The 15,924-nt window shown below is 45.1% G+C and overlaps 1 protein-coding gene across 1 annotated transcript; it reads left to right on the forward strand.

Moving 5' to 3' along the window:
* The first annotated feature begins 697 nt into the window (after positions 1-697).
* Positions 698-1,536, forward strand: LOC117587011 (glycine-rich protein DOT1). The gene has a single exon (XM_034277420.1). It carries the CDS (start codon positions 754-756, stop codon positions 1,387-1,389), a length of 636 nt encoding a protein of 211 aa, XP_034133311.1. The 5' UTR covers positions 698-753; the 3' UTR covers positions 1,390-1,536.
* Positions 1,537-15,924: the final 14,388 nt, after the last annotated feature.

A 15,924-nucleotide genomic window follows, 5' to 3' on the forward strand; every position in this document is an offset into this window, starting at 1 on the left:
TAACAAATGTTCGATGAAGGCGAAGAAGGAATGCCCTAACTTTTGGGATATAAATTTAAAGCCGAAATGGAAGTTGCTATTTGGGGAGAAAATTGTGCTAAGAAAGTGCTTAAAATACTTTGAAGTCGCAAAAATTCGTATTATAATATATTTTATTATTGTTTATTTTTGTTTTTCTTAGCTGGAAGAACGAAGAATCATTTATTTAATGATATTATCTACTAGATATCCAAGAATTAAAGCAATCGGAACTTTATTTGAATTAGAATTTCCCATTGTGCCTTTTCTTGAAATCCGAAATCTATTGGACTATTGGACCAACTTTCTTATACATTTTTCTACCAAAAAACAACACAAAATCTGAGTTTTTGTTTCAACAATTAAAACTATTTCAATCCCGAAGTTTAAATCCTCTGATGTAAGCGCCATTTCGCATGAAAATAAGTTATAGGCGGCGACGTCTTGACATCATCCCACCGACGCGGCGCCGTTTACTTTCGCTACCACTCGAGCCTCTGTATCTGTCTCTGGCTCTTTGGTCTCTGTCTTGTGGTGGCCTGGAGCCACCTCCACTGCTGCGCTTTTGCGTTTTCGTTTGTGGGTCTTCCGGCCACCGTTCGTGCTGCCGTCCAAGGCCGAGCTGCGTCTGCGTTTTAGGGGGAGATTGAAATGCTCTATAAAAGCAAAGCTCCGATCTGGTTAAGGCATCAGTTCAACGCCTTGGCTCATCTCCAACAGGTCAACATCATCAACATGAAAATCTTTGTCTGCTTACTCGCCCTTGGCGCCGTGGCACATGCAGGCTTCATTGGTGGCGCAGGAGGAGGCGGTGGCTACGGTGGAGGCGACTCCCATGGATCCCATGGAGGTGGCGGCGGCGGTGGCTACAGCTATGGCGGCGGCGGCGGCGGTGGACATGATCATGGTGCAGCTGCTCCTGTGAAGGTCATCAAAGTGATCCACGAGAGTGCACCCTCAGGAGGCGGCGGTGGCGGCTGGCAGTCTGGTGGAGGCGGCGGCGGCTGGCAGTCAGGAGGCGGCGGAGGATACGGCGGCGGCGGCGGCTATGGAGGCGGCGGCGCTCAGGAAGTCAAAATCATCAAGATCATCTCACAGCAGGGATCTTCGGGAGGCCATGGCGGTGGCGGCTGGTCTGCCGGCGGTGGTTCCAGCGGAGGATGGTCCTCGGGTGGTGCCTCCAGCGGTGGTTGGTCCTCCGGAGGAGGTGGCGGTGATTCTGCCTCTGCTGTCAAGATCATCAAAATCATATCCGAGTCGGATGGTGGAGCTGGTGGTGCTGGCGGTTGGGCACAGGGCGGTGGTCAGTCTGCAGGATGGGCTCCAGCTGGTGGTTGGTCCTCGGGTGGTGGCGGCGGCGGCAGCTGGTAATTGTGATAGCATCCACAGCGCCCCGCACCCATTGAACCCATATCCCTCATTGTACCTCATCTCATTTCCATCTCAGCGACACATCCCCTCACCCCCTCAATTACTTGTTAAAATAAAAGTTTTCTGTTTGATCATTTTATCCCAAAAAAAAAATAGAAAGAAAGTGTTTAATTTTGCAAGCGAACAAAGGGAGGCAACCCGAGTGAAATCCTTTTACAACTTTTCAATTTTAAAACGAAGAGAAAAACAGAGAAAAAACTTCCAAGTAAAAGAAGGAAAAATCCCCTGCTCTACCCCCACTCCCTTTTATCACCCCCTACCCGCTAAGAAGCACACTTAACCGTTAAGTAATAAAATTCAAGCAAAAAAAGGAGCAGCAAAACGAAGAAGGAGAAAAAAAGGAAAAACTGTCGGTGGAAAATATGTAAAATATCACTTTTGACTACGTGGCAAAGTCTAGCCACTGCCACATACCACACCCATCCCACAGTGTCCTATCCTTGGTAGAAAGCTTTACACCCTCGCAGCAGGAGCTCTCTGGGCTGAGAGTGTGTCGAGCGAGGGGTGTGGGGCGGAGGGTTGGGTCCTTGGGTTGCATGTATAAAAATATATATTTTCCATATAAATCTAACAAAGAACGTGTTCGGGTTACTTGATTAGGCCTTCGCCTCGCGTTTGGGGCCAAAACAATTTTTTCTCCCTCCTTGATTTCTGTTTTTTTTTTCTTCTTGCCGTTGTCGTTGCGGGTGTGGCATGAAACGAGGGGCGCACGGCGACAATGAGAGAGTGCCACAAGAAAAGGATATATCTGGGACTTTCTTTCTTGAGTTTTTTCCTTTGGAACACAAAAAAAAGGGAAAAAGTTGCTGTAACCAAAAAGTAAAAAAAGAAAGAAAAATGAGCAATTCCAAAGGCGAAAACCAATTTGTTGCATAAAGAGAATAGCAGTGAAAAGCGGAGAGGGGAGGGGGATAGGGGTGTGAGTGTGGGAGTGGGAGTGGCAGATATGATATACCTTCCTCCTTCATATGTTTGATTTTGCCCACCCACCCGATTTAGCCCTTCATTTTCCTTACTCTATTTATGTATTGATTTTATTTTTGACGGGGGCCAGCGGCAAGTGAATATTTTCATTGCGCAATTCTTATTTCGCCTTCGGGGGAATTATAAAAACAATCATTAAAAATATTTATTAGATTCGATTCGATTCGATTCGATTTCCAATAGCCCCACAAGAAATCAAAAATCAACTTGTTGCTGGTTTTATAAACAAACAGAAGGCAAAACATTCCCCTGAACAGCCATTACTTAATATTCTTACGCAGAGAATCTCTAGAGAATCTCTAAACACAGATCCACCCGCTCTTCCTCGTTTTGGCCTAAACAAAAAATTTGAAATGAAATTATTTTTACGACTTAAATGGAAAAATGTACAGATTTTTTGGCCCCTTACCCCTCTTGCCTGCTGGAAATTCTGCTGCTTCGTTGATTATATTTGTCTGGTGCTTCTTTCACGAAAATTTGTTATTATTTTAATTTTACTTATTGACTGATTGTTTTTATTGTTAGTCCACCAATTCAGCACGTGCAGGCTGGCTGGTAGGCTGGCAGGCTGGCAGGCTGGCAGGCTGACAGGCACACAGACGGCGGCCAAAAAGTGGAAAATTGCGTGTTTATCCAAGAACAACATGAAGGGAATCAGAAAGATACGTGAATTATACTAGAGGGTGCGCTGCACATACCGAGGGAATGTCGCGCATCCGTCAGCTTTATTTTCGGGTGGATTTACGGCAGAGTCAACCCAACCTTGCTGTCTCCCTGGGGGGGACTAGCGTTCCCCACTTGAGTGTCTACCCTGTTGACTGAGTCGCAGACTCAATTCAAGAGTGTTTACTGTTGGGAGCGTGCGTGTGCATCAACAGCAGACACGAGATGAGAAAAAACACAATCAATGAGGCAAATGCAAACAGTTTAAGCACCCCACGGAAGTATGGCTTGCAAAATTGTTTATTAAGAACTGCTTAAACCGCTTCATTTGTCAACTCAAATAGCTGTAGTTGTATCTGATTTGTGTGGTTGATTTCAATCAATGGGTTCTATAGCTGACTTTTCGATATTTCTCCTTAGGCATCTTCGCTGCATTAAACTGCAATTTACAGCGAACCGATTTGGCCTTGAGCGATCTCCAAAGAACATGTTTGTCCTGTTTGTTTGGCCTGTTTGTCACACAGATCCGCAGGCCAAGAACGAACATGTTGCATGCGCTGCGAGCCGCTTGATGGCCCCTGATAATACCTTTGGTTGGCGCTTGTCATTCGATTATGAAGGTTCTCTTAAACTCAGATTCGATATTTCTCCTAAGGCATGTTCGCTGCATTAATCTGCACACTGTTGGGGCCTGTTTGTCACACAGATCCGCAGACCAAGAACGAACATGTTGCATGCGCCGCGAGCCGCTTTATGGCCCCTGATAATACCTTTGGTTGGCGCTTGTCATTCGATTATGAAGCTTCTCTTAAACTCAGATTCGATATTTCTCCTTAGGCATGTTCGCTGCATTTATCTGCGCACTGTTGGGGCCTGTTTGTCACACAGATCCGCAGACCAAGAACGAACATGTTTCATGCGGTGCGAGCCGCTTGATGGCCTCTAAAAATACCTTTGGTTTCATAAACTCAGATTCGATCTCTATCCGTTTTCGAATCAAAACTTTTATTCAAGCCAAGCCGGAACTAGACAAATACCTCTCGGATCAATGGAGACCCTTTCTCATACAAGTCTCTCAGCTTTAAACTCATCTTTTTCAGGAATCAAATATGACAGACCACTCTCTGGGGTTTTAGGGTCTTTTTTCTAAAGCTTCCATATTTTCCTAGTAAATAGTAGGATGATAAACCTCCTCCCCCCCCCTTTTGATTCAGGCATCCTCCCCACCACTTCGTTCTGTGTCGTTCTGGGGCTTTTGGCGTCTGTCCCGCTGTCATTTCGTACCGCTGTCTGCCTTCTGGCGGGGTTTGTCTGGTCGACGACACCGTCACCGTCATCGTAGTCGTCGTCGTCGTCGTCGTCATCCTCCTCATCGCCAATCGTCCATTGCCCACTGGTTGTGCTGCTGCCAGACGTGCGCCGACGTTGTCGCCATTAACTGTCCCACCGACGCCGTTGGCGACGTCTCCATCTCCATTCCTTCTCCTCCATTCTGGCAACAGCAGCAGCAGCAGGCGGCGGCGACCAGCGTCTCATCGATTTGGAGTCGTCTCCTGCCCCACACACCCACCCCCGTGCCATGATTTGGTTGTCGCCTTTGTTGGCTGCCAAAACACAGGCACAGACGCCCAAACAGTGTGACAGAAACAGAAAACACAAATCGCCAGAAAAAAAAAACAAACAAACAAGAGAGAGAAATAAAGTTTGAAAAGAATAAGATAAGAAGGGGTGAGGAGGGGCAGCGGCAAGGGGGGAGTACGAGCAGTTCTGAGGCAAACAAATAAATATTTATTAGTCATTTATTTTGTTTTATTCTCTCACTCTTTCGTGCTCCTCTTTCTCTGCTAAGGTGTCTCATTCTCTCTAGGATTATAAGTATAAATCCGCCACGAGCTGCTGCAAATCTACCGACTAAATCCCATATTTCCTCAGAAACAAACCCACTGAAGGGTATCCATCGTTTCGATACCCTTTCATCGCTGATTGGTCGTTGTTGTCATGCCTTTTGTTATCGCTAAATGTTTTCAGGTGCGCATTTTGTGATTTTCTGCTGCGTGTCTCGTCACCTGCCGCCCCCGTTCCACCGTCCTCCCACTCAGACGGCATGCCTGCTCTTCGCGCATTGCCTCATCAATGTCTGCGGCAAGTCATAAGTAATTTATCAAGATACGAAATTGCAGTGGCCCAGCGACAAGGCAGGAGCCACAGGGAGAGGTACAGAAAGTGTACGACCACGGGGTAGGGGAGGACAGCAGACATTCGGACACTCGCGAACTACGTCTGTCAATGCCAATCAGCTGCAAGCGATATGTGTGAATGAAACGAGTGGTTCGTATTCGTATTCGAGCTATTTGACTATTCGGAAGGGGCCACTCAGTCAGGTGCTGCCGCCCAAATGTCAGTCAGCAATTTAGCCGAGACTCTGCCTTCTCTTGGGGTGAAGTATGGGGCTGTAATTGAGTGTCTTTTGATTGTGATCTATTGCCAGGGGTTTGCATTATGTGCCAGAATGATGAATAGTATAGGTTTGTTGTCACTTTAAAGGGAGATTTGGAAACTGAAGGAAGGATATGGAAGGAAACGAAGGCAAATTTCGAATTCAAGGACTATTATTTGGAACTATTAATAAATTAGCCCTTGAGCTGTGAAAAAATCTTTGAAACAAATGTATTTTAATTCCAGCACTTGAAACTGCAACTGCAACTCCTTCATTTTGTCATATTTCTATACAAATTTCTTCACTTGCATTTATTTAATTGCTTAAATCATTTAAAAATAATATTCGAACGATATTCTGACAGGTCAAAGCATGTCTCGTAGGTCATCAAATTCTTTGAATAATTACTCAAAAAATTCCACAAAAATGCCAACGCAATGCATCTCGCTCTTTCCTTCGCTCTCTGCTTCTCTAGCTCTCTTGCTCAGACTATCCTTCTCTCTTTCGGCTCCACCACTCAATTACATTGGAAATTATCAAGCAATAAAAGGAAAATTTCCTTTGAGAGAACTAACGAAGGAAAGAACAGAAAATTGTAATAATTTGTGTGTGTTAGTTTTTATTTTGTATGTGGGTCATGTCCTTATGAAATATTCAAATTTCCTGAATTACGTATTTATGCCATTTTCAGTGTTTTTTATTGTTCCGCTGCTCGCACGCCTCTTCCTCCTGCAGTCGTTCTACTCTACCCTTCACACTCCTCTGGGAGCACTCCTTTCCATGCTCTGGTAATCCCATTTTCCCTTTCCTCGACCCCTGCAACCCTTTCATTACCCCCCTGTGGGGAGTGTCTATGCTCTCCAAGCAAATCCTTTGGCCCAAACATATAAAAACCCAATTGTAAATGCGTTTCAATGCTTGATTATGTGTGAGTGTCCCTCTCAATAACTGTGTATATGTGTCTCGTATCTGTGTGTGTGTGTGTGTGTGTGTGTGTTTGCATTTCAATTCCGTTATTGAAAATTGACCAAATATGTGTGTGAAAGCAGGAGACATCGAAAGGAAAACGCATGCAAAGTGATTTCCCTCTGGGGAGCAGGAGGAGCAACGTTTGGAGGTGGAAAACGCCTCCGCAAGCACAGGAAAATGGGTTTTGCGAAGAGGAAATGCTTATGGAGTTGGCTCTGCCAGTGTGTGAAATGGATGCGGTCCTGGCCGTTGGGGAGAATGCTGTCGGATGAGGGCAACAAAGCGACAATGACAGAGAGACAACAAAAGCAGAGGCAATAAAGCACACACACGAGAGCATAAAAACAAATAAATTGGTAACATTTTCACAATTCAGACACCCACACACACCCCACCACACACATTTACCCACAAATACACACATGGGCAGGACACACACACACACGCATGGACATTTGTAAATCCGCAACGGAAGTTGTGCTTTTAAATCGATTTTGATTGATTTTTTTCACTGCCCGGGAAATGCCTTTCAGCCAAACAGCGCACACACACACACACACACACAATACAGACACACACACTTCCCTTGCATCCATTGGGTTTTCCTGTCTGTTTGTCAATGGCTATAAAAATAAAATCAAATTGTAAATAATCGAGTCGCAATCGTCGCCTGTTTGTATATATTTCTGAGTTTCACCCTTTGGGCAATGTATTTGTTCCACTCTCCACTCTCCACATCAACAGAACAAATAACTCGAACAAGAGGGATGCTTTTAATATAGTTCTTTCGACTAAAGGATACCCTTTTAGTGAGTCTTCAATTGGTGATGATGGAAATTACTGAAATCCAAGGCTGTTGTGCCCAGATAGAGAGTTTTTTGGAAGAGATCTCAAGTTCTTAGGGCGTAGATTCTTAGACCTATACAGACTTTTCTTCTTATAACTGTTCCATGGATGCTGCCTTTTACTTGTATGCACTATGGGAAATTTGATAAAACCATAAAAAAGGTCCCTCTTCTAAGAGATCAATCATTGTGGGGTTTTAACAGCAGACCTGTCCAAATTTTAATGACACGTGTGCTTCGAACAGAAAGGTTTTTGCCATATAATCTTAATATTTTTAAGGGATGTGTGTGATGTTTAAGACGGACCCTCAGTCTATACCATACAAGCCCGAGACATACGTGAGGCTTTGCCATTTTAATGGACACACGGGCGGATGGACACTCGTGGGGATCAATACACACACCTCTGTAACCCTTTCAGAGACCGAGGGTCACTGCATCACTTAAAAAATGCTCTTCTCTTTATATTTGCACTAAAATTATTTGATTTAACCTTTTTTACGCCCTCACCCATTCGATTGTTCCACTCTACTTCACAGGGGGGGATTCTGTTGGGTGTTGTGGGGGAGGCACCAGGAAACCTTTAGTTCTGTTTAACGTTTGGGGCATCGTTATTTATTTATGTTTTATGTTTATATTTATTGAATGTGTGTGTGTGTGTGTGTGTGTGTGTGCGTGCATCGCTTTATTTCAATCACATAAAAAAACTTTACACTCGAAACCCAGAAACTAAAAGCCCGCGCTCGCACTTACATTTTTAATACAAAATCAATAAATATAAAAAAATATATACACTATGGAAGCAGCGAGTGGGAGGGGGGAGAAAGCATAAATAAATACGTATACATATCAGCAAGAACAACAAAAAATAAATAGCATAACTATGTGAGAGAGCGAAGCATTTTTTTATGGATGCTGCTGCGGGGTCATAAAAAGCGCATAAAGTGCCCACAACACAGCAGCCGCAGGGCGAAGCGGAGGAAATGGTGGGGAGGATGAAAGGATATGTGTGGGGGGGGGGGGGGGGGGGGGGGGGGAGTCCAGGGGCCAAAAGAGCATATGTCATGGGAAAATAGTATGAAAGGAGGATGAAAGAACATATGTCCAACGAGGAATCCTAAGCAACATGAATGGAAAGATGTTCTCGTGGGGAAAGTTCAAGAAATAGTTGAGGAAATGGCCGGAAATTCCTTTAAAGAAGATGAAACATTGGGCATTAGGGGAGTTATGGAAGGGAAACCATGAAGCAAGCTATGACAGAACGAAAGTTACTCAGAAACCTGCTTTGGGACTTGCAAACTTTCAGAAAAAGGAAAAGAAAGGAATTCAGCTAAGGAAAACACCTGCCAATACTTTAATTAATATCTCTTTTGGTGCTCTTTTTAAATCGTATCTTAAATCGTATAAATATCAAATCATTATTACAACAGTTAGCACTCATCCTTGGAGTGTTGTTTCTTAGGGGACTTTAACCTGTCAGATTTCGCTCTTAATGAAATGAGGAAATGAGTGAAATTAATTCTGGGGAAAAGCAACCCCAAAGGAGGCATTATTTCTACTCTACAAACAGCCCCAAAGGATTATAAAACACCAGCCCGTAAATAATAAATTTCGTGGTGTTTTCTGAGACAGCCACGACCCCCGAGACGCCGTCATAAATATCTTCACAAATAAACTACGAACAAATTTGCACCAATATTAATTAAGTTCCACTCTTCACCCTTTTCCACAGACGAAATATCTTGATAAACTTTTCACTTTTCAACTCATTTTCTGCTTCTTTTTCTTTGCAGTTTATGAGGACTTTTGTATGAAATTTATAAGGAAATGCGCACACACTTTTGAGGAAATGCCTTGGATTTTGTTTGGTAAGTTGTTTGAGGAAACTTCTTTGGGTTTTGAATTTCCATTTCCCCACACCCTGCAAAACAAACGTTTATAATTCCCATTAATAGTTCGAATGCTTAGCCCCTTTGTGCTCAAAAGCAAGGAGCCCTCTGGCATCTTAACAACCACCCGAAGAAGCTCGAACCCTGCATCCCGAATCCTTTAGGGTTGGGCGAGAGTGTGAGAGTGGGTGGCTTGACATAAGTCAAGCATCAAAGCCATCGAGCACTCAATAAACCCCACACACACGGGTGAAATTTGCATACACAGACATCGTGCCTTGGGTTCGTAATTAAAATATCACGCCCAGGCAAACAAAGGACCAGGCCAAAGGATATTCCCAACATTCGCCATTCGACAGTCAAACAAATAATCTTTAAAACCGATAAAAACATAAAACATACAAAAAATAAGGTTCTTACAAATATTTTAAGCTGCTCATCATTGCCTCTCCGGCTTCTGGCTCGTGGCAACGCTTCCGTGCCACCCCTGCCCCCATCTGTTTGCCACTCAGCTCGGGGTCTCTAGCTCTTTCTTCTCTTTCTTCTTTTGCATTAAATCAAAGAAGCGTAGCAGAGCACGTGTCTGAAATATGCATTAACACACCGCTGCCACTGCCACAGCCACAGCATCAGACTCGACCCATGACCCATGCCACAAGCAGATATCACACCATTCCACAGGCCAGCCATCTGATGGCAAAAGCATCCACCGAAATGATTTCATTTTTAATATTAATTGCAGCAATCGAGTGACCATGACAACATCCACCCTCAAGGAACAGAGCTGGGCTCTGCTTCTCCGCAGCAAAAACACCCGCTAAAGTGATTTCGGAGGGCAGCATCCGCATCTTCAACCACCCGTGACAAGTCGCAGGACGAGTGGTAAGGCGAGGCGAGGCGGCATCCCGAACGGATGTGGCAATTGAATTTAGGAATGAAATGCTGCTGTCCGTTAAATAAAACCCCAGACAATATTTTATTTGCCTATTGGAATGAGTGGAGTGGAGTGGAGTGGAGGGGAGAGAGAATTCAGTTCATCCCATCCCTCAAATGCCCTCAAAATGATGAACCACTGGAATATGTTTGGAATTGTGATTGCAATTGCGAATTGGGTTTGATTTTTGTTGGTTGGTTGGTTGGTTTGTTGGCTGGTGTGTTAGAACACTCGTCTGGTGGTCTTCTGGTATTAATTTTACGCCCTTAGGGACGCAAGTCTTTCACCCTTTAAGTCCCTTCATCCGCTAAACGATTTTCTTGTGGAGGTCCCTCTTTGTTTCGAGGTGCCTGGGCACTTGGCTTTCAAGCACATGGATCCCACACTCCAACCTCTGACAGGCAACAGTCCCTGCTCCCACTAGCTCCCACTCCGACTCGCTCTCTTACTGCTCCTCTGCTGCCCGTGACTGCTGCTCCAAACCCTACTTTCAACCCCTTTCTCAAGCGAAACGAGCCCCAACCTCCAACCCCTAGGACTCAGACACAAATAAACGATAAAAGCGCAGTCGTTTGCCAACAACAGTAACAATCAGTAGCGAGAGTAGGAGGCCAGGTCCACAGACCCCCAGAAACTCCTTACAAACGCAATTCAACTAAAGCGAAACCCAACCCCAGGACACCTCCTACTGACTGTCGCACTGACTCACTCACTCGCTGTCCGTCTCTCCCGCTCGTCGTCTGTCTGTCCCACTCGTTCGTTGTCGCACTCGCTCGCCTTTCGTTCGTTCGTTCGTTCGTTCGTTGGTTCGTTCGTTCGCTCGTTGGTTGCGTTCGACAAACGCGGGAGTTGACTGGGCGCCCAGAAATAGCAGCAAGCGAAAAGTGCTTGGAAAATCTGTAATGTGGAAATGTGCTCAACATTTGCCTTGAACCAAAACGGGGGGTAGGAAAAGAGAAAGAGAGTAAAAGAGCGAAAAGAGAGAAAAACGAGAGCTAAAGTTGAAAGTTAAATTGAATTGAGGTGGGCCGAAGTGTGTGGCCTGGAGGGTTGAAGGCCCCCAGGGGTCCCTTTTGGGTGGCTAGGCAATATAGTGGCAGCAGAATGGGTGGTCAGGGTGGGCATAGTGGGTGGCATGGGCAATGGACTACATCAGCAGGATGGGTGGGTGTCTGTTCTGGCTGTGTGGAGTGGATGAATTTGTTGGCCCATCAAAATGACTTTCAGCATGTGGAAGCCGCTGCTTAGCATGTTTCCTGACAGGCCACGTGTGCGCAAAGAGAGAGTGGAGTGAACGAGAATTTCTCTCCCTCTCTCGCTCTCTCTGTCTAACTCTCTGCTTACTCTGCTGCTGCTGCTGTGTTGGTGTGGCTGTGAAAATGAGGCGCAAATTTTGTGGCCGAACAAACAGGACACAAAAAAAAGACGAATAAAAGGTTCAACAAATGGTTTCCAAACAGAAAACCGAAATACCGAATGCCATGCCAGACTTTTGCTGTATTCCCACCCAACCACCCACTATTTAGTGATGATACGAGGGTGTGTTCGGGGTGGATTGGATAGAGTAACTTTCGGGTGAGTGTTTTCCGAGCATTTGAGATGTTATATAGGGGTTTGTATGGTACCTAGTTAGTGTTGATGTGTTGGTATTTTAGATTGTTTCAGATGGGTTTAGATTGCTGATGTGTGTCTTTTGCAGCGTTTGAAGGCAGGTTTGGAACGCTTCTAGAGGGGTTTTTCCAGCTGAGGAGTAGAAGCTTACAGCTTACATATTGATTAAATACTTGTTGAAGGTATGGAACTATACCGATAATGGTTAGAGGTATTATAAACATATTTTTCCTGTGAAATTTCAACACTTTTATAGCCCCCAATTAGTTGTATAAGTTAAGGTCCCGCTGTTACACCATTTCTATTCATATTTTATGTTTATTCTTTATGGCTCTGATATCCTAATACAATACAATTTCATGGCATTTCTCTTGACATTTGAGAGAAACTTAATGCGTGTCGGGTATCTCCTAGTCCAGCACTTTGCACTGGGCGCACAGCAAATGCCACACAGCACACACAGTGCCCCACAATATTCCCACAAACACACACACACACACACAGAGCCTGTCCCTCTCTTTCGCACACACATTTCCGCTCATTTTCTGGCTTCCTCTCTCACACTCTTGCTGATTCTGATTCTCTCTGTCTTCCTCCTCTCACACTGTGGGATGCTTGAAAATTATGTCAACGAGCTCTGTTGATTTTCCCCCATTTCATAGGGCTTTTATAACAGCCTTCCGCCTCCCAGCAGCATTCTCCTGTTGTTTTGGAGCTTTCATTTCTCTCTTCCTTTTGCTGCTCTCTTCCGCCTGCTTCCTCGCTCCTGCGCTCCCTTTTGGTCGCTGGTTAATTACATTTTACAAAATTTGCTGTCAAGTAGTTAAGTTGGGTTAAGTCGAGCCGACTGCTCGTTCGCTTTTCGCTTTTCGCTTGCTTTTTTTTGTTGTTGGTAATTTAATATTCGATTTTCACAAAATTGTATGCGCTGACCTTTTTGCATTTTGTGGAATTTTCCTTTTTAATTATTTATTTGCGGTTGTTCTTGCTGTGTGTGCGGTGCGGTGCGGAACGGAACGGAGGAATAGGTGGAGGAGGGGAAGGAGGATGGATTTTCCAAGGTAGGGGGGTGGGGCAGCTGCTGTGGCTGTGTGACGGCAGTGGGCGTGTCATCCGTGTCCTCGTGTTTTGCTTTTCATCCGCAGATTAAAAGGAAAACCGTTTGTATTTAATTATGCATTCAGGTGATGGTAATTGGGGATTGTAATTCGGAATGTACTTCGCATGTTGAGAGGGGACCAGGAATCAGACTGGAGGATTGGGCAGTCAGAATTGGGAGATTGCGAGATTGCTAGACAAGCGGAAATGTTGTACTGATGTTTACACATGCTAACAGACTGGGCGGAAGGGCGTGGGAGAATGACTGTGGATTGACCATTCAGCGCTTACAGATATACAAATTATACACATGTATGTACATACATATGTATGTATGTATGTATTTATTTATGTATAAAGCTGTGTATATCCCTCCATGTGGATAATGTGCTCCGTGTGTTTGGTGAGTGGAGAATTCAACAAAAATATTTTTAAAAGCTCAAGTCAGCAGCCAAACAAGGAAGCGAAAAAAATGGCATGCCTGCCACACGGGGACCAGGGACAGGCCAACAGAGACACAGATGGAATGGCAATAGTGGTGGTGGAGTAGGGAGCGGGGGCCGTTGATGCAGATGTGGTAGGAAAGGAAACAGAAGGACACCGAAACGGTAGGTCGTTGGCAACTGAAGATTGTAGAACGAAAACGGAATGCTCTGCAAAGCTACTTGGAAAAGTAGTGAAGGAATTTCATAAAATTTTAAAATTAATGAACCGAAAATCAAGAAAGCAAAAAAATGTGTTCAGCCTTCAGCGTTTTCGGACTCACCAAGGAGGATGCTCTGTTCGGTTAGAGTATTGACAGCGAACGACTTCTGCAAAAGCAAAAGACAACTGAGCAAAAAACACACACAAACGGGAAAAAAGAAGGAAAATTGTGGCGCAAAATGTTACGCTTGCATCGAGTGGGTGACTGTGGGGGAGAAGGGGCAGCAGGGAGAAACAGAGGATTGGATTTTGGTGGCAGAGAAAGGAGAGAAAGAAAGACAGAAAGAGAAAAAAGGCGAGCATGTTGGTGGCTCCTACAATGACAGCAGCCTGCAACATCAGGCGAAGGACGAAGGACTACTATTGTGGGTGTGGGTGTGGGTGTGGGTGTGGGTGGGTGTGTGGGAGGTAGAAATGATGGCAAAGGCATTAAGCTGCGCCCACACACAAACACACACAGACGTACAATCACGCATACTCTTACATGGAACGACAGACATTATAGTCCTGGCAGAGGCGAAGGATGATGCGTTTTCCATGAAAATACAGCCACAAACACACAGACACACAGGAGAGGATACACTCGTTGCTGGCGACATACTTTTACACAAACACATCCACTATGGAGGAGCAAGAAGAACACTCAAAAGATGGAGAACAAGGGAAAGAAGCGGTGGGTGGAGGAGGAACCTGGCAAGCAACTGGCGGTGGGTGGCGCGGCTTTCGACGATGTGAAAGCTGTGGAAACTGGGAAAAAGCTGCGCGCAGCGCCATCCGATGGAGCCATGGATGATATGCCAACAACAAAAAATTGAAAGAGAAGAAAAACACTCACCCACCCACACACACACGCTGGCACACACACACACACACATGGCAGACCCACACACATGCAGAGGAGTTGGGAAAAATGGCAACATAACTGTAGTGAAAATGTCAAGAGAGAAAAGATATTAAAACGTATTTGACTTCTGTGAGTCTCTGTGGAGAAACGAAGGGCAGGAGAGGCAAGGAGAGGAGTGGAGCGGAGTGGGTTGGAGCGGAGTGGAGTGTAGTGGGGCAGCACTGCTGGCAGGATGTGCGCCAGTGTGGCACAATGAAAAATATATAAAGAAGCCGCCACTCACACACGAACAGAAAGAGACAGAGATAGATGGATGGAGAGCGAGTGTGTAAGAGAGAAAGACAGAGAAAGAGCTTATGACAAAAATAATAATAAAAATGGCTCAAGAAAAGAAAATGGCAAAAACGAAAGCAAAATGTAAAAACAGAGAGAGTAGAAAAAAAAGGAAAAAAAATTGAAGGAAAATACAAGTATAAAAATGAATTTTAGATGACAGGCAAAGCAGCTTGTTGAGGAGAAGAGGATGGCACGAAAGAGGAGGCGAGTGGGGTGGAGGAGATAGCAGGAAAATCCTGATACTGCCAGCTGGGTTGGCTGTTGCAGGGTGTGGCGGGGGGTACGGTTTGTCTTTGCAGTTAAGCAGACAAGTAAATGTTGTCCTTGTTGTTGCCACTGTGCTGATGCTACTACATCTCTTCCGACCAGTGCCCCAACAGCGCCACCCAACCGCACGACGAGAATGAAGGCAGCAGAAAGCGTAAAAGGAGGCGTGGCACCAGCAGCAGCACCAGCAGCAGCAGCAGCATTGCAAGGAAGAAGCACAACAAAAAAATGGGAGTAAAAATTGTGGAAAAGTTTTATGGGCAACAGCAGCAAAAATTGCAATATACCCAAGGCGTGGGGTGCAGGGGAAGAGGAGGAATGGGTGGCTCCTGTTGATGGCTTTGGATACGAGGATGCGGCGGCAGTGGCAGTGGAGGCACTGACAAGGATGAGGCGGCAGCAGTCAAGAGATGAGAAAACTGAAAAACGGAATGCGTATAGGAAACCAATTTAAAGTGGGAGGAGAAGAAGTAGGAGGCGGAGTAGATATAGCCACAGAGAGACTACAGATGAACGGAGAGATGATGTGGCCATAGAAAACTTAAAAGATTTGCCCTCGCTGCACTTTAGAGATATTCCTTGCAGAGAAAGTGTCGGGTGCATATGTTTAGCAGGATTTTGTTAATCCTGCAAACGGGAAACTTTAATTTGCAACAAAAAGAAAGATTTTGCTTTCCCCGAAGCACTCTTTTCCCGCTAAAACCCACTGTCAGGGGTATAAAGGGTCCAAAAATAAATGAATAACATAAAAATAAATCATACGCCCCATCGGCCGCCAGTAAAAAGTGAGGCCAATACCGTTAGCCATTACCCATGCTGCAGACACTACAGTACACCCCATCACCCACTCTCTACACCAGCGTATCCCCACCACAACCTCCTGCTCCATGCTC

The sequence above is a fragment of the Drosophila guanche genome, unplaced genomic scaffold (genome assembly GCF_900245975.1).
Source record: "Drosophila guanche unplaced genomic scaffold, DGUA_6, whole genome shotgun sequence".
NCBI classification, from domain to species: domain Eukaryota; kingdom Metazoa; phylum Arthropoda; class Insecta; order Diptera; family Drosophilidae; genus Drosophila; species Drosophila guanche.

Coding starts and splice junctions, on each gene's coding strand:
- LOC117587011 (XM_034277420.1), top strand. CDS start 754: ATGAAAATCTTTGTCTGCTTACTCGCCCTTGGCGCCGTGGCACATGCA.